This window comes from Scyliorhinus canicula, chromosome 30 (assembly GCF_902713615.1).
Source record: "Scyliorhinus canicula chromosome 30, sScyCan1.1, whole genome shotgun sequence".
Classification (NCBI taxonomy): Eukaryota; Metazoa; Chordata; class Chondrichthyes; order Carcharhiniformes; family Scyliorhinidae; genus Scyliorhinus; species Scyliorhinus canicula.
This window is the reverse complement of record NC_052175.1, coordinates 11,372,435-11,394,569: the sequence shown is the minus strand read 5'-3', so window position 1 is coordinate 11,394,569 and position 22,135 is coordinate 11,372,435. Positions and strand designations below refer to the sequence as shown.

The following is a 22,135-nucleotide window of genomic DNA, read 5'->3' as shown; positions in this document are numbered from 1 at the left end:
CGATGCCCACGTGACGCGGATGTTTGACAAGGCTAACAGTAGGGTTCTTGGCAATGTGGAGGAGCAGAGAGACCTTGGGGTCCATGTTCATAGATCTTTGAAAGTTGCCACTCAAGTGGATAGAGCTGTGAAGAAGGCCTATGGTATGCTAGCGTTCATTAGCAGAGGGATTGGATTTCAGAGCCGTGAGGTGATGATGCAGCTGTACAAAACCTTGGTCAGGCCACATTTGGAGTACTGTGTGCAGTTCTGGTCGCCTCATTTTAGGAAGGATGTGGAAGCTTTGGAAAAGGTGCAAAGGAGATTTACCAGGATGTTGCCTGGAATGGAGAGTAGGTCTTACGAGGAAAGGTTGAGGGTGCTAGGCCTTTTCTCATTAGAACGGAGAAGGACGAGGGGCGACTGGATTATAAGATGATCAGGGGAATAGATAGAGTAGACAGTCAGAGACTTTTTCCCCGGGTGGAACACACCATTACAAGGGGACATAAATTTAAGATAAATGGTGGAAGATATAGAGAGGATGTCAGAGGTAGGTTCTTTACCCAGAGAGTAGTGGGGGCATGGAATGCACTGCCTGTGGTAGTAGTTGAGTCGGAAACGTTAGGGACCTTCAAGCGGCTATTGGATAGGTTCATGGATTACGATAGAATGATGGGGTGCAGATTAAGGGGCTGGTTTAGCTCACTGGGCTAAATCGCTGGCTTTGAAAGCAGACCAAGGCAGGCCAGCAGCACGGTTCGATTCCCGTACCAGCCTCCCCGAACAGGCGCCGGAATGTGGCGACTAGGGGCTTTTCACAGTAACTTAATTTGAAGCCTAACTCGTGACAATAAGCGATTTTAATTTCATTCATTTCATGTGTTCTTAATCTAGGACAAAAGTTCGGCACAGCATCGTGGGGCCGAAGGGCCTGTTCTGTGCTGTATTTTTCTATGTTCTGTGTTATAGAACAGTACAGCACAGAACAGGCCCTTCGGCCCTCGATGTTGTGCCGAGCAATGATCACCCTACTCAAGTCAACGTATCCACCCTATACCCGTAACCCAACAACCCCCCCCCCCCCCCCCCCCCCCCCCCATTAACCTTATTTTTTAGGACACTAAGGGCAATTTAGCACGGCCAATCCACCTAACCCGCACATCTTTGGACTGTGGGAGGAAACCGGAGCACCCGGAGGAAACCCACGCACACACGGGGGAGGACGTGCAGACTCCGCACAGACAGTGACCCAAGCCGGGAATCGAACCTGGGACCCTGGAGCTGTGAAGCATTTACGCTAACCACCATTTTGCTTGAAGGCCCGGCCGCCAATGGCGGAGCGATGGGAATGGGAGGGGGGTGGTCAAGAGGCCGGAATTGGAGGAGAGCAGAGATCTTGGAGGGTTGTAGGGAGCTGGAGGAGGTTACAGAGATAGGGAGGGGGGTGTAGAGGCTGGAGGAGGTTACAGAGATAGGGAGGGGGTATAGGGGCTGGAGGAGGTTACAGAGATAGGGAGGGGGTGTAGGGGCTGGAGGAGGTGACAGAGATAGGGAGGCGGTGTAGGGGCTGGAGGAGGTTACAGAGATAGGGAGGGGGTGTAGGGGCTGGAGGAGGTGACAGAGATAGGGAGGGGGTGTAGGGGCTGGAGGAGGTTACAGAGATAGGGAGGGGGTGTAGGGGCTGGAGGAGGTTACAGAGATAGGGAGGGGGTGTAGGGGCTGGAGGAGGTTACAGAGATAGGGAGGGGGTGTAGGGGCAGGAGGGGGTTACAGAGATAGGGAGGGGGTGTAGGGGCTGGAGGAGGTTACAGAGATAGGGAGGGGGTGTAGGGGCTGGAGGAGGTGACAGAGATAGGGAGGCGGTGTAGGGGCTGGAGGAGGTTACAGAGATAGGGAGGGGGTGTAGGGGCTGGAGGAGGTGACAGAGATAGGGAGGGGGTGTAGGGGCTGGAGGAGGTTACAGAGATAGGGAGGGGGTGTAGGGGCCGGAGGAGGTTACAGAGATAGGGAGGGGGTGTAGGGGCTGGAGGAGGTTACAGAGATAGGGAGGGGGTGTAGGGGCTGGAAGAGGTAACAGAGATAGGGAGGGGGGTGTAGGGGCTGGAGGAGGTAACAGAGATAGGGAGGGGGTGTAGGGGATGGAGGAGGTTACAGAGATAGGGAGGGGGGTGTAGGGGCTGGAGGAGGTAACAGAGATAGGGAGGGGGTGTAGGGGATGGAGGAGGTTACAGAGATAGGGAGGGGGTGTAGGGGCTGGAGGAGGTTACAGAGATAGGGAGGGGGTGTAGGGGCTGGAGGAGGTGACAGAGATAGGGAGGGGGTGTAGGGGCCGGAGGAGGTTACAGAGATAGGGAGGGGGTGTAGGGGCTGGAGGAGGTTACAGAGATAGGGAGGGGGTGTAGGGGCTGGAGGAGGTTACAGAGATAGGGAGGGGGTGTAGGGGCCGGAGGAGGTTACAGAGATAGGGAGGGGGTGTAGGGGCTGGAGGAGGTTACAGAGATAGGGAGGGGGTGTAGGGGCTGGAAGAGGTAACAGAGATAGGGAGGGGGGTGTAGGGGCTGGAGGAGGTAACAGAGATAGGGAGGGGGTGTAGGGGATGGAGGAGGTTACAGAGATAGGGAGGGGGTGTAGGGGCTGGAGGAGGTAACAGAGATAGGGAGGGGGTGTAGGGGATGGAGGAGGTTACAGAGATAGGGAGGGGGTGTAGGGGCTGGAGGAGGTTATAGAGATAGGGAGTGGGTGTAGGGGCTGGAGGAGGTTACAGAATAGGGAGGGGTGTAGGGGATGGAGGAGGTTACAGAGACAGGGGGTGTAGGGGCTGGAGGAGGTTACAGAGATAGGGAGGGGGTGTAGGGACTATGGAGGTTACAGAAATAGGGAGGGTGTGTAGGGGCTGGAGGGGGTTACAGAGATAGGGAGGGGGTGGCGGGGCTGGAGGAGGTGACATAGGGAGGGGGTGTAGGGCTGGAGGAGGTTACAGAGATAGGGAGGGGGTGTAGGGCTGGAGGAGGTTACAGAGATAGGGAGGGGGTGTAGGGAGCTGGAGGAGGTTACAGAGATAGGGAGGGGGTGTAGGGGCTGGAGGAGGTTACAGAGATAGGGAGGGGGTGTAGGGGCTGGAGGGGTTACAGAGATAGGGAGGGTGTGTAGGGGCTGGAGGAGGTTACAGAGATAGGGAGGGGGTGTAGGGGCTGGAGGGAGGTTACAGAGATAGGGAGGGGTGTAGGGGCTGGAGGAGGTTACAGAGATAGGGAGGGGGTGTAGGGGCTGGAGGAGGTTACAGAGATAGGGAGGGGGTGTAGGGGCTGGAGGAGGTTACAGAGATAGGGAGGGGGTGTAGGGACTGGAGGAGGTTACAGAGATAGGGAGGGGGTGTAGGGGCTGGAGGAGGTTACAGAGATAGGGAGGTGGTGTAGGGGCTGGAGGAGGTACAGAGATAGGGAGGGTGTAGGGGCTGGAGGAGGTTACAGAGATAGGGAGGGGGTGTAGGGGCTGGAGGATGTTACAGAGATAGGGAGGGGGTGTCGGGGCTGGAGGAGGTTACAGAGATAGGGAGGGGGTGTAGGGGCTGGAGGAGGTTACAGAGATAGGGAGGGGGTGTCGGGGCTGGAGGAGGTTACAGAGACGGGAGGGGTGTAGGGGCTGGAGGAGGTTACAGAGATAGGGAGGGGTGTAGGGGCTGGAGGAGGTTACAGAGATAGGGAGGGGGTGTAGGGGCTGGAGGAGGTTACAGAGATAGGGAGGGAGTGTAGGGGACTGGAGGAGGTTACAGAGATAGGGAGGGGGTGTAGGGGTTGGAGGTTACAGAGATAGGGAGGGAGTGTAGGGGCTGGAGGTGGTTAGAGAGATAGGGAGGGGGGTGTAGGTGGCTGGAGGAGGTTAGAGAGTAGGAGGCCGCTTACCTTTCTGCGTGGAGTAATTTACGGCCTTGTTCTCAGGCCTGGTGGCCACCAGCTCCTGGAGGTGAAGGGCCCCACCGCCCACGAAGCAGAAGGCTGGGCAGACGGGGCCGCTGCAGTCTACTCCACACTCCCACAGGTTCCGGAAGGACACCGCGTCGTAGAAGGCCACCCTCCCCCTCTCGTAGTCCAGGCAGACCCCCAGGCGCGAGGGCAGCGGCACAGTGCCCGCCGCTGGGTCTCGGACAGGCAGGGGGCAGCCCTGAGGCAGCAGGACCTTCCCCATCCCTATGGTCAAGAAGGCATAGGGCGGCGAGGCATCGACCGTGGCATCTTCAGCCCCACTATCGTGCCCGCTGTCGGGATCGTACCTGCGACAGAATATTGGAGAGAGGTCAGAACAACGAACAATCCAGCCCGGGATCAGGCCCTTCGGCCCTCCCAGCCTCCTGTACCGGCCATGATACCACCCTTGGCCCAAACCCTCAGCCCTTCCTTGTGCCGTATCCCTCTATCCCCGTCCTATCCATGTGTTTGTCAAGATGCCTTTTGAACGCCATTAATGTATCTGCTTCCACAGCCTCCCCCTGGCAACGCGTTCCAGGCACTCACCACCCTCTGTGTAAAAAACCTGCCTCGCACATCCTCTAAACTTTGCCCCACGGACCTTTAACCTATGCCCCCTGGTGACCCCTCCACCCTGGGAAAGAGTGCCTGCCCATCCACTCTATCCATGCCCCTCATACTTGTAGCCCTCTATCAGGCCGCCCCTCAACCTCCGTCTTTCTAATAGAATTTACAGTGCAGATGGAGGCCATTCGGCCCATCGAGTCTGCACCGGCTCCTGGAAAGAGCACCCGACCCAAGGTCAACACCTCCACCCTATCCCCATAACCCAGTAACCCCACCCAACGCTAAGGGCAATTTTGGACACTAAGGGGCAATTTAGCGCGGCCAATCCACCTAACCCGCACACACTTTGGACTGTGGGAGGAAACCGGAGCACCCGGAGGAAACCCACGCACACACACGGGGAGGATGTGCAGGCTCCGCACAGACAGTGACCCAAGCCGGGAATCGAACCTGGGACCCTGGAGCTGTGAAGCAATTGTGCTATCCACAATGCTACCGTGCTGCCTAATGAAAACAGTCCGCGTCTATTCAGCCCCTCCGCAGAGCTAACACCCTCCAGACCAGGCAACATCCTTGGGAAACCTCCTCTGCACCCTCTCCAAAGCCTCCACATCCTTCTGGTAGTGTGGCGGCCAGAATTGTGCCCAATATTCCAAGTGTGGCCTTACCGAGGTTCTATACAACTGCAGCCTGACTTGCCAGGTTTTATACTCGATGCCCCGTCCAATGAAGGCGAGCATTTCGTCTTCTTTCTTGACCACCTTGTCCACTTGTGTTGCCACCTTCAAAGATCTGTGGGCCTGCACGCCCAGATCTCTCTGACTTTCTATATTCCTCAGAGTTTACCATTCACAGTATACATCCCCTCTATGTTAGACCTACCAAAATGCCTTACCTCACATTTGTACGGACTAAACTCCATTTGCCATTTCTCTGCCCAAGTCTCCAACCTATCCGTGTCCAGCTGTGTCCTCTGACAATCCTCAACACTACCTGCCACTCCTCCAACCTCGGAGTGACGGTGTCCGATTCCATTACAGCTGGATACAGAATCTCTCCTCCACTCACTGAGTTCTGCCGGGGAAATAATCCTGCTCTTGGTGGGAGACGTTGCTGCAGTTTCAGACATGTGTACTGATTGCTGCAATTCATACAGCATCTGGTTAAATAGACTCTGTAGACTGTTTGCTGCAGTGTGCTGTTTAAATAGACTCTGTAGACTGTTTGCTGCAGTGTGCTGTTTAAATAGACTCTGTAGACTGTTTGCTGCAGTGTGCTGTTTAAATAGACTCTGTAGACTGTTTGCTGCAGTGTGCTGTTTAAATAGACTCTGTAGGCTGCTGCAGTGTGCTGTTTAAATAGAAGCCATGATGTGGAGATGCCGGCGTTGGACTGGGGTGAGCACAGTAAGAAGTCTTACAACACCAGGTTAAAGTCCAACAGGTTTGTTTCAAACACGAGCTTTCGGAGCACGGCTCCTTCTTCAGGTGAACCTGAAGAAGGAGCCGTGCTCCGAAAGCTCGTGTTTGAAACAAACCTGTTGGACTTTAACCTGGTGTTGTAAGACTTCTTACTGTTTAAATAGACACTGTAGACTGTTTGTTGCCGTGCTGTTTAAATAGACTCTGTAGACTGTTTGCTGCAGAGTGCTGTTTAAATAGACTCTGTAGACAGTTTGCTGCAGTGTGCTGTTTAAATAGACTCTGTAGACTGTTTGCTGCAGTGTGCAGTTTAAATAGACTCTGTAGACTGTTTGCTGCAGTGTGCTGTTTAAATAGACTCTGTAGACTGTTTGCTGCAGTATGCTGTTTAAATAGACTCTGTAGACTGTTTGCTGCAGTGTGCTGTTTAAATAGACTCTGTAGACAGTTTGCTGCAGTGCTGTTTAAATAGACTCTGTAGACTGTTTGCTGCAGTGTGCTGTTTAAATAGACTCTGTAGACTGTTTGCTGCAGTGTGCTGTTTAAATAGGCTCTGTAGGCTGTTTGCTGCAGTGTGCTGTTTAAATAGACTCTGTGGACTGTTTGCTGCAGTGCTGTTTAAATAGGCTCTGTAGACTGTTTGCTGCAGTGTGCTGTTTAAATAGACTCTGTAGACTGTTTGTTGCAGTGCTGTTTAAATAGACTCTGTAGACAGTTTGCTGCAGTGTGCTGTTTAAATAGACTGTAGACTGTTTGCTGCAGTGTGCTGTTTAAATAGACTCTGTAGACAGTTTGCTGCAGTGTGCTGTTTAAATAGACTCTGTAGACTGTTTGCTGCAGTGTGCTGTTTAAATAGACTCTGTAGACTGTTTGCTGCAGTGTGCTGTTTAAATAGACTCTGTAGACTGTTTGCTGCAGTGTGCTGTTTAAATAGGCTCTGTAGGCTGTTTGCTGCAGTGTGCTGTATAAATAGACTCTGTAGACTGTTTGCTGCAGTGCTGTTTAAATAGACTCTGTAGGCTGTTTGCTGCAGTGTGCAGTTTAAATAGACTCTGTAGACAGTTTGCTGCAGTGTGCTGTTTAAATAGACTCTGTAGGCTGTTTGCTGCAGTGTGCAGTTTAAATAGACTCTGTAGGCTGTTTGCTGCAGTGTGCTGTTTAAATAGACTCTGTAGACTGTTTGCTGCAGTGTGCTGTTTAAATAGACTCTGCAGACTGTTTGCTGCAGTGCTGTTTAAATAGACTCTGTAGACAGTTTGTTGCAGTGCTGTTTAAATAGACTCTGTAGACTGTTTGCTGCAGTGTGCTGTTTAAATAGACTCTGTAGACTGTTTGCTGCAGTGTGCTGTTTAAATAGACTCTGTAGGCTTTTTGCTGCAGTGCTGTTTAAATAGACTCTGTAGACTGTTTGCTGCAGTGTGCAGTTTAAATAGACTCTGTGGACTGTTTGCTGCAGTGCGCTGTTTAAATAGACTCTGTAGACTGTTTGCTGCAGTGTGCTGTTTAAATAGACTCTGTAGACTGTTTGCTGCAGTGTGCTGTTTAAATAGACTCTGTAGACTGTTTGCTGCAGTGTGCTGTTTAAATAGACTCTGTAGACAGTTTGCTGCAGTGTGCTGTTTAAATAGACTCTGTAGACTGTTTGCTGCAGTGTGCTGTTTAAATAGACTCTGTAGGCTGTTTGCTGCCGTGCTGTTTAAATAGACCCTGTAGACTGTTTGCTGCAGTGTGCTGTTTAAATAGACTCTGTAGACTGTTTGCTGCAGTGTGCTGTTTAAATAGACTCTGTAGACTGTTTGCTGCAGTGTGCTGTTTAAATAGACTCTGTAGACTGTTTGCTGCAGTGTGCTGTTTAAATAGACACTGTAGACTGTTTGCTGCAGTGCTGTTTAAATAGACTCTGTAGACTGTTTGCTGCAGTGTGCTGTTTAAATAGACTCTGTAGACTGTTTGCTGCAATTTGCTGTTTAAATAGACTCTGTAGACTGTTTGCTGCAGTGTGCTGTTTAAATAGACTCTGTAGACAGTTTGCTGCAGTGTGCTGTTTAAATAGACTCTGTAGACTGTTTGCTGCAGTGTGCTGTTTAAATAGACTCTGTAGGCTGTTTGCTGCCGTGCTGTTTAAATAGACCCTGTAGACTGTTTGCTGCAGTGTGCTGTTTAAATAGACTCTGTAGACTGTTTGCTGCAGTGTGCTGTTTAAATAGACTCTGTAGACTGTTTGCTGCAGTGTGCTGTTTAAATAGACTCTGTAGACTGTTTGCTGCAGTGTGCTGTTTAAATAGACACTGTAGACTGTTTGCTGCAGTGCTGTTTAAATAGACTCTGTAGACTGTTTGCTGCAGTGTGCTGTTTAAATAGACTCTGTAGACTGTTTGCTGCATTGCTGTTTAAATAGACTCTGTAGGCTGCTGCAGTGTGCTGTTTAAATAGACTCTGTAGACTGTTTGCTGCATTGTGCTGTTCAAATAGACTCTGTAGACTGTTTGCTGCAGTGTGCTGTTTGAATAGACTCTGTAGACTGTTTGCTGCAGTGTGCTGTTTAAATAGAATTTGTAGGCTGTTTGCTGCAGTGCTGTTTAAATAGACTCTGTACACTGTTTGTTGCAGTGCTGTTTAAATAGACTCTGTAGACTGTTTGCTGCAGTGTGCTGTTTAAATAGACTCTGTAGACTGTTTGCTGCAGTGTGCTGTTTAAATAGACTCTGTAGACTGTTTGCTGCAGTGTGCTGTTTAAATAGACTCTGTACACTGTTTGTTGCAGTGCTGTTTAAATAGACTCTGTAGACTGTTTGCTGCAGTGTGCTGTTTAAATAGACTCTGTAGACTGTTTGCTGCAGTGTGCTGTTTAAATAGACTCTGTAGGCTGTTTGCTGCAGGGTGCTGTTTAAATAGACTCTGTAGACTGTTTGCTGCAGTGTGCTGTTTAAATAGACTCTATAGGCTGCTGCAGTGCTGTTTAAATAGACTCTGTAGACTGTTTGCTGCAGTGTGCTGTTTAAATAGACTCTATAGACGGTTTGCTGCAGTGTGCTGTTCAAATAGACTCTGTAGACTGTTTGCTGCATTGTGCTGTTTAAATAGACTCTGTAGACTGTTTGCTGCAGTGCTGTTTAAATAGACTCTGTAGACAGTTTGCTGCAGTGTGCTGTTTAAATAGACTCTGTAGACTGTTTGCTGCAGTGCTGTTTAAATAGACTCTGTAGACAGTTTGCTGCAGTGTGCTGTTTAAATAGACTCTGTAGACTGTTTGCTGCAGTGTGCTGTTTAAATAGACTCTGTAGACTGTTTGCTGCAGTGCTGTTTAAATAGACTCTGTAGACAGTTTGCTGCAGTGTGCTGTTTAAATAGACTCTGTAGACTGTTTGCTGCAGTGCTGTTTAAATAGACTCTGTAGACTGTTTGCTGCAGTGTGCTGTTTAAATAGGCTCTGTAGGCTGTTTGCTGCAGTGTGCTGTTTAAATAGACTCTGTGGACTGTTTGCTGCAGTGCTGTTTAAATAGACTCTGTAGACTGTTTGCTGCATTGCTGTTTAAATAGACTCTGTAGACTGTTTGCTGCAGTGCTGTTTGAATAGACTCTGTAGACTGTTTGCTGCAGTGTGCTGTTTAAATAGAATTTGTAGGCTGTTTGCTGCAGTGTGCTGTTTAAATAGACTCTGTAGACTGTTTGCTGCAGTGTGCTGTTTAAATAGACTCTGTAGACTGTTTGCTGCAGTGTGCTGTTTAAATAGACTCTGTAGACTGTTTGCTGCAGTGCTGTTTAAATAGACTCTGTAGACTGTTTGCTGCAGTGTGCTGTTTAAATAGACTCTGTAGACTGTTTGCTGCAGTGCTGTTTAAATAGACTCTGTAGACTGTTTGCTGCAGTGTGCTGTTTAAATAGACTCTGTAGGCTGTTTGCTGCAGTGCTGTTTAAATAGACTCTGTAGGCTGTTTGCTGCAGTGCTGTTTAAATAGACTCTGTAGACTGTTTGCTGCAGTGTGCTGTTTAAATAGACTCTGTAGACTGTTTGCTGTAGTGTGCTGTTTAAATAGACTCTGTAGACTGTTTGCTGCAGTGTGCTGTTTAAATAGACTCTGTAGACTGTTTGCTGTAGTGCTGTTTAAATAGATTCAGTAGACTCTTTGCTATCGTGTGATTTTCAAATAGACTCTGTAGACTGTTTGCTACAGTGTGCTGTTTAAATGGACTCTGTTTCTCCATTTCCCTTGTCAAGGATAATGAGCGAGGATGAGGGCGGAGACCTGGAGACGGGATTTCGGGAAAGGTCAGTATGGGCACTTCTTGACCTTTCCCCTTTGGGTGTGCTTCCCCTCCCCCAGTCTCAACTGGGGTTCCTTGGACAGTTGGGTGGCTGGGGGAGAAGGGGGAGAAGATCTGGGATTGGGGGGGGGGGTGGGGTTGAGAGAGGATGGGGAGGGGAGGTGAGCGAGGGGAGTGGAGGGAGGGCATAATGGTCAACCTCCTGATCTGTCAGTCCCCGCATGTACAATTCACTGCTACAGGCCTTCATCCCATCCGTGCTGAGTTCCGCCTCGACACGCAACAGGGTCCGATCGAGGCCTACTCTCCTCTCACCCAGCCCCCTCGTCGGTCAAAGAGCCCAAGCCACCAGGCCTCGCCCGCAACCCCAGGCCTCCTCCACTGGGACTAGGCCCCAGAATGGGGATGGCTAGGAAGGCTCCCAGGTCCCGCAATTCAGCCGAGTGTCTGCAGGCCCAACTGTTGACAATCGGGGGATGCGAGGGGCAAACGGTGAGGACGGGTGGGGGGGGGGGGGGGGGGCTCCGCTGACATCTACCACGTTGAAAGGCCACGAGAGAGGGGTTGCAAGGATGGGGGCTGAATCCCACATTCCTGAAGGGAACAGCGGACGATCCAACAACCCCCAGTTGGCCAACCCTCCCTCCCTACTCCAGCCCTTCCCCAGAATCATTCCTTTCCAGCGTTCAAAGGTCAGGTTTTGCCAACTTGTGTCTCGTGCCCCCCCCCCCCCCCCGTCCCCGCCAGCAGCCCCACCTTTTACCCTCCCCTCCTCAATTCAGTATGGGCCATCGCTGGCACAGTGCGGCCTACCAGGTTGGCATCACCCAGCCGAGCCTGGGTGGAAGGTGCGGCCTACAAGGGTGGACAGGAGGGTGGTGGGGGTGGGGGGAGGGGGGGGGGGGCAAAGGGATTGGCTGGGGGGGGGGGTGAAATTCAGCCCAAAAAAGGTGCCATGCCAATGAATCCTGGCGAGATGGAAGATGGAGGGTGGAGGGCGTGCCCCCAGACCAGGAGGGAGGGGGGGGGGGCTTTGAATGGAGTGAAATGGGGTGAACGATGGTCAGATGCTTTCCATACCTGGGACTGACCACATCCTGGGGCACCTGGAACCACTCCAAGAGCTTGCTCTCTAACCCAATGCCAACCTTTACCAGGTACGAGCTGGGGTCGACAGAGCACGCCCAGTAGTGCTTGCCCTGGGTCAGGGCCACATCACCGATGACCAGGTCAATGGACAGGTGGCAACTGGTCATGATTTGCTCGGCGGCGAAGAGCATGGGGATGCCGGCAACGCTGCGGACGGCCCGCTGGTCCTTGCTCACGATGAGGCGGTCCCGGCTTAAGCCCCACTTGTTATCCAGGAGGAAGTGAAGGACTGGAGGCGGAGACGGTGAAGGTGGTGGTGTGGGGGAGGGGTGGGAAAAGAGGGGCGAGTGAGGGTAAATTAGGATCGATGAAGAAAGGACAAGAGACCAAAGAAAATTCCGTCAGGAAAGATGGCGGACAGACGGACAACAAAAGGGAGTGAAATATTTGAAGACAGACACAAAGAGAGAGAGAGAGAATCCGTCAGAAAATTTGGTGTTCTTCAAAGCCTCAGGTCAACCTCCTCATCTTTCAGTTACCGTGTGTACAATTCGCTCAAAGGAGAGGCTGTGGCGCCATTTTGTGATGGGCAGCCATTTTGTGATGGGCAGCCATTTTGTGATGGGCAGCCATTTTGTGATGGGCCGCCTTTCTTTGGTCGGCTGCCATTTTGAGATGGGGCACCATTTTGTGATCATCATAGACATCATAGAATTTACAGTGCAGACGGAGGCCATTCGGCCCATCGAGTCTGCACCGGCTCCTGGAAAGAACACCCTACCCAAGGTCAACACCTCCCCCATAACCCAGGAACCCCACCCAACACTAAGGGCAATTTTGGTCACTAAGGGTAATTTAGCACGGCCAATCCACCTAACCTGCACATCTTTGGACTGTGGGAGGAAACCGGAGCACCCGGAGGAAACCCACGCACACACAGAGGGGGGGGGATGTGCAGACTCCTCACAGACAGTGACCCAAGCCGGGAATCGAACCTGGGACCCTGGAGCTGTGAAGCGATTGTGCTATCCACAATGCTACCGTTCTGGGACACCATTTTGTGATGGGCCGCCATTTTTTTGGTGCGGGCCCCCATTTTGCGATGGGGACGCCATTTTGCGATAGGCCGCCATTTTGTGCTGGGTAGCCATTTGGAGGCAGCCACCATTTTGTGACAGGCAGCCATTTCCTACAGGGTGCAGCCAACCATCCTTCCCAGCCCGGGCCCCATTCAAAGGTAACCCTGCCTTCGAGCATGAGGAGATGACTGGGAGGGAGGAGCCCACCACCCCCCCACCCTCTGTAACCCACCCCCCCCCGCCATCAAGAAACATGGTGGTGCCAGTACCATACCCCCCCACCCTCCCCCACCCCACCATGTATAATTACAATGGGGAATGAGATTTTGAATAGGAACGCCTGTACAGCAACGAGCCTGACGAGATTCCGTTAAGGCCACAGCTCACCGAATCACAAAATGGCCGAGGTGGAGACATTATAACCTGGGGTTCAAATGCAGATCCAAAATGGCCACTCTCCCCAAACAATGCACCTCACACCAATAAACTCCACAACCTCCAACCACTCCCAGGAATTGGCAGCTACAGACAACTAGTGTGTGACGTTCCTGTCCTAGGAGTGCGGAGGCAGCTTTACTCTGTATCTAACCCCGTGCTGTACCTGTCCTGGGAGTGTTTGATGGGGGACAGTGTAGAGGGAGCTTTACTCTGTATCTAACCCCGTGCTGTACCTGTCCTGGGAGTGTTTGATGGGGACAGTGTAGAGGGAGCGTTACTCTGTATCTAACCCCGTGCTGTACCTGTCCTGGGAGTGTTTGATGGGGACAGTGTAGAGGGAGCTTTACTCTGTATCTAACCCCGTGCTGTACCTGTCCTGGGAGTGTTTGATGGGGACAGTGTAGAGGGAGCTTTACTCTGTATCTAACCCCGTGCTGTACCTGTCCTGGGAGTGTTTGATGGGGACAGTCTAGAGGGAGCTTTACTCTGTATCTAACCCCGTGCTGTACCTGTCCTGGGAGTGTTTGATGGGGACAGTGTAGAGGGAGCTTTACTCTGTATCTAACCCCGTGCTGTACCTGTCCTGGGAGTGTTTGATGGGGACAGTGTAGAGGGAGCTTTACTCTGTATCTAACCCCGTGCTGTACCTGTCCTGGGAGTGTTTGATGGGGACAGTGTAGAGGGAGCTTTACTCTGTATCTAACCCCGTGCTGTACCTGTCCTGGGAGTGTTTGATGGGGACAGTGTAGAGGGAGCTTTACTCTGTATCTAACCCCGTGCTGTACCTGTCCTGGGAGTGTTTGATGGGGACAGTGTAGAGGGAGCTTTACTCTGTATCTAACCCCGTGCTGTACCTGTCCTGGGAGGGTTTGATGGGGACAGTGTAGAGGGAGCTTTACTCTGTATCTAACCCCGTGCTGTACCTGTCCTGGGAGTGTTTGATGGGGGACAGTGTAGAGGGAGCTTTACTCTGTATCTAACCCCGTGCTGTACCTGTCCTGGGAGTGTTTGATGGGGACAGTGTAGAGGGAGCTTTACTCTGTAACTAACCCCGTGCTGTACCTGTACTGACAGATGTTCTCCCGCTGTGATGTTGCTTACCTGGTGCGGGCGGGCTGCGCAGGTAGATCTCCTCGCTGTACTCTCCGTGTCCTGCCTTGTTGAAGCCGCGCACTCGCAGAGCGTAGACGCGATCCATGTCCAGATGACCGACAGCGGTGCCCGTCCCCCGCACCTCCTCGATCCTCTGCCAACGGCGGGGGCCTTTGGGGGGGTGGTCGGCCTGGCGAAACTCCACCTCGTAATGCCAGGCCGCCGCAGAGTCCTTGGGTAGCCGCCAACACAGGTAGATCTGGTCGTAGGCGTAGGTCCGCTGGGTGTCGATAACCGGGGCTCCGGGAGCTGGGTGAGAAAGATCGGCCCAGTCACTCCAATAACCACTCACACCCAAACAACACAGACCCCGCACCCAAACAACACAGACCCCGCACCCAAACAACACAGACCCCGCACCGAAACAACACAGACACCGCACCCAAACAACACAGACCCCGATCCAAACACAGACACCGCACCCAAACAACACAGACCCCGCACCCAAACAACACAGACCCCGCACCGAAACAACACAGACACCGCACCCAAACAACACAGACCCCGACCCAAACACAGACACCGCACCCAAACAACACAGACCCCGACCCAAACACAGACACCGCACCCAAACAACACAGACCCCGCACCCAAACAACAGACATCGCACCCAAACAACACAGACCCCGCACCCAAACAACACAGACCCCGCACCCAAACAACACAGACCCCGCACGCAAACAACACAGACACCGCACCCAAACAACACAGACCACGACCCAAACACACACACCGCACCCAAACAACACAGACCACGATCCAAACACAGACACCGCACCCAAACAACACAGACCCCGCACCCAAACAACACAGACCCCGCACCGAAACAACACAGACACCGCACCCAAACAACACAGACCCCGACCCAAACACAGACACCGCACCCAAACAACACAGACCCCGACCCAAACACAGACACCGCACCCAAACAACACAGACCCCGCACCCAAACAACAGACACCGCACCCAAACAACACAGACCCCGCACCCAAACAACACAGACCCCGCACCCAAACAACACAGACATCGCACCCAAACAACACAGACACCCGCACCCAAACAACACACACCCCGCACCCAAACAACACAGACACCGCACCCAAACACAGACACCGCACCCAAACAACACAGACCCCGCACCCAAACAACAGACACCGCACCCAAACAACGCAGACCCCGCACCCAACAACACAGACCCCGCACCCAAACAACACAGACCCCGCACCCAAACAACACAGACACCGCACCCAAACAACACAGACCACGACCCAAACACACACACCGCACCCAAACACAGACCACGACCCAAACACAGACATCGCACCCAAACAACACAGACACCGCACCCAAACAACACACACCCCGCACCCAAACAACACAGACACCGCACCAAACACAGACACTGCACCCAAACAACACAGACACCGCACCCAAACAACACAGACACCGCACCCAAACAACACAGACACCGCACCCAAACAACACAGACACCGCACCCAAACAACACAGACACCGCACCCAAACACACACCCCGCACCCAAACAACGCAGACCCCGCACCCAAACAACACAGACACCGCACCCAAACACAGACACCGCACCCAAACAACACAGACACCGCACCCAAACAACGCAGACACCGCACCAAACACAGACACCGCACCCAAACAACACAGACACCGCACCCAAACAACACAGACCCCGACCCAAACACAGACACCGCACCCAAACACAGACACCGCACCCAAACAACAGACACCGCACCCAAACACAGACACCGCATCCTAACAACACAGACACCGCACCCAAACAACAGACACCGCACCCAATCACACACCCCGCACCCAAACAACACAGACCCCGCACCGAAACAACCCCGACACCGCACCCAAACAACACAGACACCGCACCCAAACACAGACACCGCACCCAAACAACACAGACCCCGCACCCAAACAACACAGACACCGCACCCAAACAACACAGACACCGCACCCAAACAACACAGACACCGCACCCAAACACACACCCCGCACCCAAACAACACAGACCCCGCACCCAAACAACACAGACACCGCACCCAAACACAGACACCGCACCCAAACACAGACACCGCACCCAAACAGACACCGCACCCAAACACAGACACCGCATCCTAACAACACAGACACCGCACCCAAACAACAGACACCGCACCCAATCACACACCCCGCACCCAAACAACACAGACCCCGCACCGAAACAACCCCGACACCGCACCCAAACAACACAGACACCGCACCCAAACACAGACACCGCACCCAAACAACACAGACCCCGCACTGAAACACAGACACCGCACCCAAACAACACAGATACCGCACCCAAACAACACAGACACCGCGCCCAAACAACACAGACCCTGCACCCAAACAACACCGCACCCAAACAACTCAGACCCCGCTCCCAAACCACCCCGACACCGCACCCAAACAACACAGATCCCGCACCCAAACAACACAGACACCGCACCCAAACAACACAGACACCGCACCCAAACAACACAGTCCCCGCAACCTAACAACACAGACACCGCACCCAAACAACACAGACACCGCACCCAAACAACACAGACACCGCACTCAAACAACCCCAACACCGCAGCCAAACACAGACACCGCACCCAAACAACCCCGACACCGAACCCAAACAACCACGACACCGCACCCAAACACAGACACCGCACCCAAACAACACAGACCCCGCACCGAACCAACCCCGACACCGCACCCAAACAACACAGACCCCACACCAAACACAGACACCGCACCCAAACAACACAGACCCCGACCCAAACAACACCGCACCGAAACAACACACACCCCGCACCCAAACAACACACACCCCACACCCAAACAACACAACACCACACCCAAACAACACAGATTCCGCACCCAAACACACACCCCGCACCCAAACAACACAACACCACACCCAAACAACACAAATTCCGCACCCAAACAACACAGACACCGCACCCAAACAACACAGATTCCGCACCCAAACAACACAGACACCGCACCCAAACAACAGAGACACCACACCCAAACACAGACCCCGCACCCAAACAACACAGGCCCCGCACCCAAACAACACAGACACCGCACCCAAACAACACAGACACCGCACCCAAACAACACAGACACGGCACCCAAACAACAGACCCCGCACCAAAACAACACAGACACCGCACCCAAACAACACAGACACCGCACCCAAACAACAGACCCCGCACCAAAACAACACAGACACCGCACCCAAACAATACAGACACCGCACCAAAACAACACAGACACCGCACCCAAACAACACAGATTCCACACCCAGACACAGACATCGGAACAGCCCTCACACCAACGTTTAATAAATCTGAACCTGAGGCACGAGGAGGTATCAGGGACTGGTGACCAACGCTGTGTCAGATACCCTCGTTATAAGGAGCTACTTGAAGGGAGATAGAGAGTGAGAGTGAAAGAGTCTGAGAGAGAGAGACAGGCAGAGAAGAGAGTGACTCAGAGAAACAGACAGACTGACAGAGAGAGACAGAGAAACAGACGGAGAGAGAGAGAGAGCGACAGGGAGAGAGAGATATAGCCAGACAGAGATTCAGACAGACAGAGAGTTAAGAGAGTGACAGAGACAGGTATGGACAGACAGACAGTGAGACAGACAAAAAAGAGAGAGACAGACAGAGAGACAGTGAATGCAGGGGGCAACAGAGATAGGGAGGGTAGGGGCTGGAGGAGGCTCCCACTGACCATCCAACAGTGCGACACTCCCTCAGTACTGACCCTCTGACAGTGCGGTGCTCCCTCAGTACTGACCCTCCCACAGTGCGGCGCTCCCTCAGTACTGACCCTCTGACATTGCGGCACTCCCTCAGTACTGACCCTCCCACAGTGCGGCGCTGCCTCAGTACTGACCCTCCCACAGAGTGGCCCTCTCTCAGTACTGACCCTCTGACAGTGCGGCACTCCCTCAGTACTGACCCTCCGACAGTGCAGCACTCCCTCAGTACTGACCCTCTGACAGTGCGGCACTCCCTCAGTACTGACCCTCCCACAGTGCGGCGCTCCCTTAGTACTGACCCTCTGACAGTGCGGCACTCCCTCAGTACTGACCCTCTGAGAGTGCGGCACTCCCTCAGTACTGACCCTCCCACAGTGCGGCGCTCCCTCAGTACTGACCCTCTGAGAGTGCGGCACTCCCTCAGTACTGACCCTCCCACAGTGCGGCGCTCCCTCAGTACTGACCCTCTGACAGTGCGGCACTCCTTCAGCACTGACTCTCCGACAATGCGGCGCTCCCTCAGTACTGACCCTCATACAGTGCGACGCTCCCTCAGTACTGACCCTCGACAGTGCGGCACTCCCTCAGTACTGATCCTCTGTCAGTGCAGCACTCACTCAGTACTGACCCTCTGACAGTGCGGCTCTCCCTGAGTACTGACCCTCCCACAGTGCGGCACTCCCTCAGTACTGACCCTCCCACAGTGCGGCACTCCCTCAGTACTGACCCTCCGACAGTGCGGCACTCCCTCAGTACTGACCCTCCGACAGTGCGGCGCTCCCTCAGTACCGACCCTCCGACAGTGCGGCACTCTCTCAGTACTGACCCTCTAACAGTCCGGCGCTCCCTCAGTACTGACCCTCTGACAGTGCGGAGCTCCCTCAGTACTGACCCTCTGACAGTGCGGCGCTCCCTCAGTACTGACCCTCCCAAAGAGCGGCCCTCCCTCAGTACTGACCCTCTGACAGTGCGGCACTCCCTCAGTACTGACCCTCCGACAGTGCAGCACTCCCTCAGTACTGACCCTCTAACAGTGCGGCGCTCCCTCAGTACTGACCCTCCCACAGAGCGGCCCTCCCTCAGTACTGACCCTCTGACAGTGCGGCACCCTCAGTACTGACCCTCCGACAGTGCAACACTCCCTCAGTACTGACCCTCTGACAGTGTGGCACTCCCTCAGTACTGACTCCGACAGTGCGGCGCTCCCTCAGTACTGACCCTCCCACAGTGCGGCACTCCCTCAGTACTGATTCTCCCACAGTGCGGCGCTCCCTCAGTACTGACCCTCTGACAGTGCGGCACTCCTTCAGTACTGACTCTCCGACAATACGGCGCTCCCTGAGTACTGACCCTCGACAGTGCGGCACTCGCTAAGCACTGACCCTCCGAATGCGGCAATCCCTCAGTACTGACCCTCCAACATTGCGGCGCTCCCTGAGTACTGACCCTCGACAGTGCGGCACTCCCTCAGTACTGACCCTCCCACAGTGCGGCTCTCCCTCAGTACTGACCCTCTGACAGTGCGGCACTCCCTCAGTACTGACCCTCTGACAGTGCAGCGCTCCCTCAGTACTGACCCTCTGACAGTGCGGCACTCCCTCAGTACTGACCCTCTGACAGTGCAGCGCTCCCTCAGTACTGACCCTCCCACAGTGCGGTGCTCCCTCAGTACTGACCCTCCCACAGTGCGGTGCTCCCTCAGTACTGACCCTCCCACAGTGCGGTGCTCCCTCTGTACTGACCCTCTGACAGTGGGGTGCTCCCTCAGTACTGACCCTCCCACAGTGCGGCGCTCCCTCAGTACTGACCCTCTGACAGTGCGGAGCTCCCTCAGTACTGACCCTCCCACAGTGCGGCACTCCCTCAGTACTGACCCTCTGACAGTGCAGCACTCCTTCACCACTGACCCTCTGACAGTGCGGTGCTCCCTCAGTACTGACCCTCTGACAGTGCAGCACTCCCTCAGTACTGACCCTCTGACAGTGCAGCGCGCCCTCAGTACTGACCCTCCCACAGTGCGGCACTCCCTCAGTACTGACCCTCTGACAGTGCGGCACTCCCTCAGTACTGACCCTCTGACAGTGCGGCGCTCCCTCAGTCCTGACCCTCCCACAGTGCGGAGCTCCCTCAGTACTGACCCTCTGACATTGCGGAGCTCCCTCAGTACTGACCCTCTGACAGTGCGGCACTCCCTCAGTACTGACCCTCCCACAGTGCGGCGCTCCCTCAGTACTGACCCTCTGACAGTGCGGCACTCCCTCAGTACTGACCCTCCCACAGTGTGGCACTCCCTCAGTACTGACCCTCTGACAGTGCGGCGCTCCCTCAGTACTGACCCTCTGACAGTGCGGCGCTCCCTCAGTACTGACCCTCCCACAGTGCAGCACTCCCTCAGTACTGACCCTGAGTGTCGGCCTGGATGCTTGGTTTCGGATATCTGGGGGGGGGGGGCCTCAAACCACCTGAGCTCAATGTGAGAGTGCGCGAACCCTGTGGGCCGGACTTGGACCCATGACACTTCGAAGCCACTGTCTCTCCTCTGGAGTCATCAGCCGCTCTCCAAGGCCGAGTGTTTGAAATCGGAAAGACCGTACGAATTAGCTGCAGGGGTGAGGCCATTCGGCCATTCGAGCCTTGCTACCCCACTGAACAAGACCATTGGCCGACCTGATTGGAACCTCCGCCCCCACTTTCCTGTTGACCCCCGGATGACCTTTCACCCCCCCTCGTTAATCCAGAATCTCTCCGGCTCGGCCTTAAAAATATTCACGGATTCTGCTTCCACCGCCTCGCGAGGAAGAAAGTTCTGGAAACTCACCGATCCTCTGAGAGAAAATGTTTCTCCTCGTGTCCGTTTGAAACCCCCTTATTGTTAAACAGTAACCCCCCCGAGTTCTTGATTCTCCCACAGGAGGAAACATCCTCTCCAAATCGACCCCGTCAATAACCCCCCCTCAGGATCACAAAGGTTTCGATCGAGTCGCCTCTCGCTGTTCTCAACTCCAGCGGAGACCAGCCCGACCTCTCCGACCTTTCCTCGCGGACAACCCGCCCGTTCCTGGCGTTAGTCTGGGAAACCTGCTCGGAACCGCTTCCCACGCAGCGACACCTTTGCCTCGAGGAGACGGGATTCGCCAGGGCTCGTTTTGGTTAGGCCTCAGGCCTCGCTAGGCCGCACCGCCCTCCCCACTGACCTGTGGCGAACTGCAGGCTGCTGAGAAGCTTCATCTGGTCGGCGATGTCCAACTGGAAGTGGTCGAAGGAGGGACCTGCGGCCGGGGAGAAGTTCTGCAAGGATTCCGTGGCCTTCATGATCCTGCAACGCAAGTCAAAAGGGCGGCGGGGGGCAGGTCGGTTAATGAAGCAGACTGCGTCGCCTCCTCCCCTCGGGGCGGTTAAGCACGCTGGAGGCTGGGAGAGGCAGAGTGTGGCCTTAATTCCGCATTTCCCGCCCCCACCCCACCCTCGGGCCCCCCTCGTCGATCAGAACTCGGCCTCGAATATATTCAGCGATCCCTGACGTCATCGGCCCCTACTTTCCGAAGCCTCCCTTCAGCGCTGTCGCCCAAAACTCAGCAAGCCTGCCGCCACATTCGGAGGGCGTTGAGGGACTGCACAGAGGGCATCAGGTCACCTCCGACATGCAGGCTTTGGGGCCGCATGTCGGCCAGCCTGAGGAAAAACGGCAGCTCTCCGTCGAACCCCGACTGTGCAGAAGGAGGCCATTCGGCACATCGGGTCTGCGCCGACCCTCTGAAACAGCCCCCTACCCAGACCCACTCCCCCACCCTAACCCCATAACCCCTCCTGACCTGCACATCTTTGGACACTAAGGGCCAATTTAGCACGGCCAATCCACCTAACCTGCACATCGTTGGACACTAAGGGACAATTTAGCACGGCCAATCCACCTAACCTGTACATCTTTGGGCACTAAGGGACAATTTAGCACGGCCAATCCACCTAACCTGTACATCTTTGGACATTAAGAGACAATTTAGCACGGCCAATCCACCTAACCTGCACATCTTTGGACATTAAGAGACAATTTAGCACGGCCAATCCACCCAACTGCACATCTTTGGACACTAAGGTACAATTTAGCACGGCCAATCCACCTAACCTGTACATCTTTGGACACTAAGGGACAATTTAGCACGGCCAATCCACCTAACCTGTACATCTTTGGACACTAAGGGACAATTTAGCACGGCCATCCACCTAACCTGCACATCTTTGGACACTAAGGTACAATTTAGCACGGGCAATCCACCTAACCTGTACATCTTTGGACACTAAGGGGCAATTTAGCACGGTCAATCCACCTAACCTGTACATTTTTGGGCACT

At 54.0% G+C, this 22,135-nt stretch overlaps 2 protein-coding genes across 2 annotated transcripts in view; one reads left to right on the top strand and one right to left on the bottom strand.

Moving 5' to 3' along the window:
• rrnad1 (ribosomal RNA adenine dimethylase domain containing 1) overlaps nucleotides 1-655 on the top strand; it is a 23,982-nt gene extending 23,327 nt beyond the window's left edge. Inside the window, exon 6 of the mRNA XM_038787072.1 lies at nucleotides 651-655. Within this exon, the coding sequence (XP_038643000.1) occupies nucleotides 651-655 (5 nt within the window). The remainder of the gene's footprint in view (nucleotides 1-650) is intronic.
• Nucleotides 656-3,861: 3,206 nt separating this feature from the next.
• The window catches only part of LOC119958591 (tripartite motif-containing protein 46-like), a 25,793-nt gene continuing 7,519 nt past the window's right edge, over nucleotides 3,862-22,135 (bottom strand). Inside the window, exons 2-5 of the mRNA XM_038787071.1 lie at nucleotides 20,981-21,218; nucleotides 13,909-14,208; nucleotides 11,282-11,579; nucleotides 3,862-4,252 (exon numbers count right to left, since the gene is read on the bottom strand). Of these exons, the coding sequence (XP_038642999.1) occupies nucleotides 3,862-4,252; nucleotides 11,282-11,579; nucleotides 13,909-14,208; nucleotides 20,981-21,218 (1,227 nt within the window). The remainder of the gene's footprint in view (nucleotides 4,253-11,281; nucleotides 11,580-13,908; nucleotides 14,209-20,980; nucleotides 21,219-22,135) is intronic.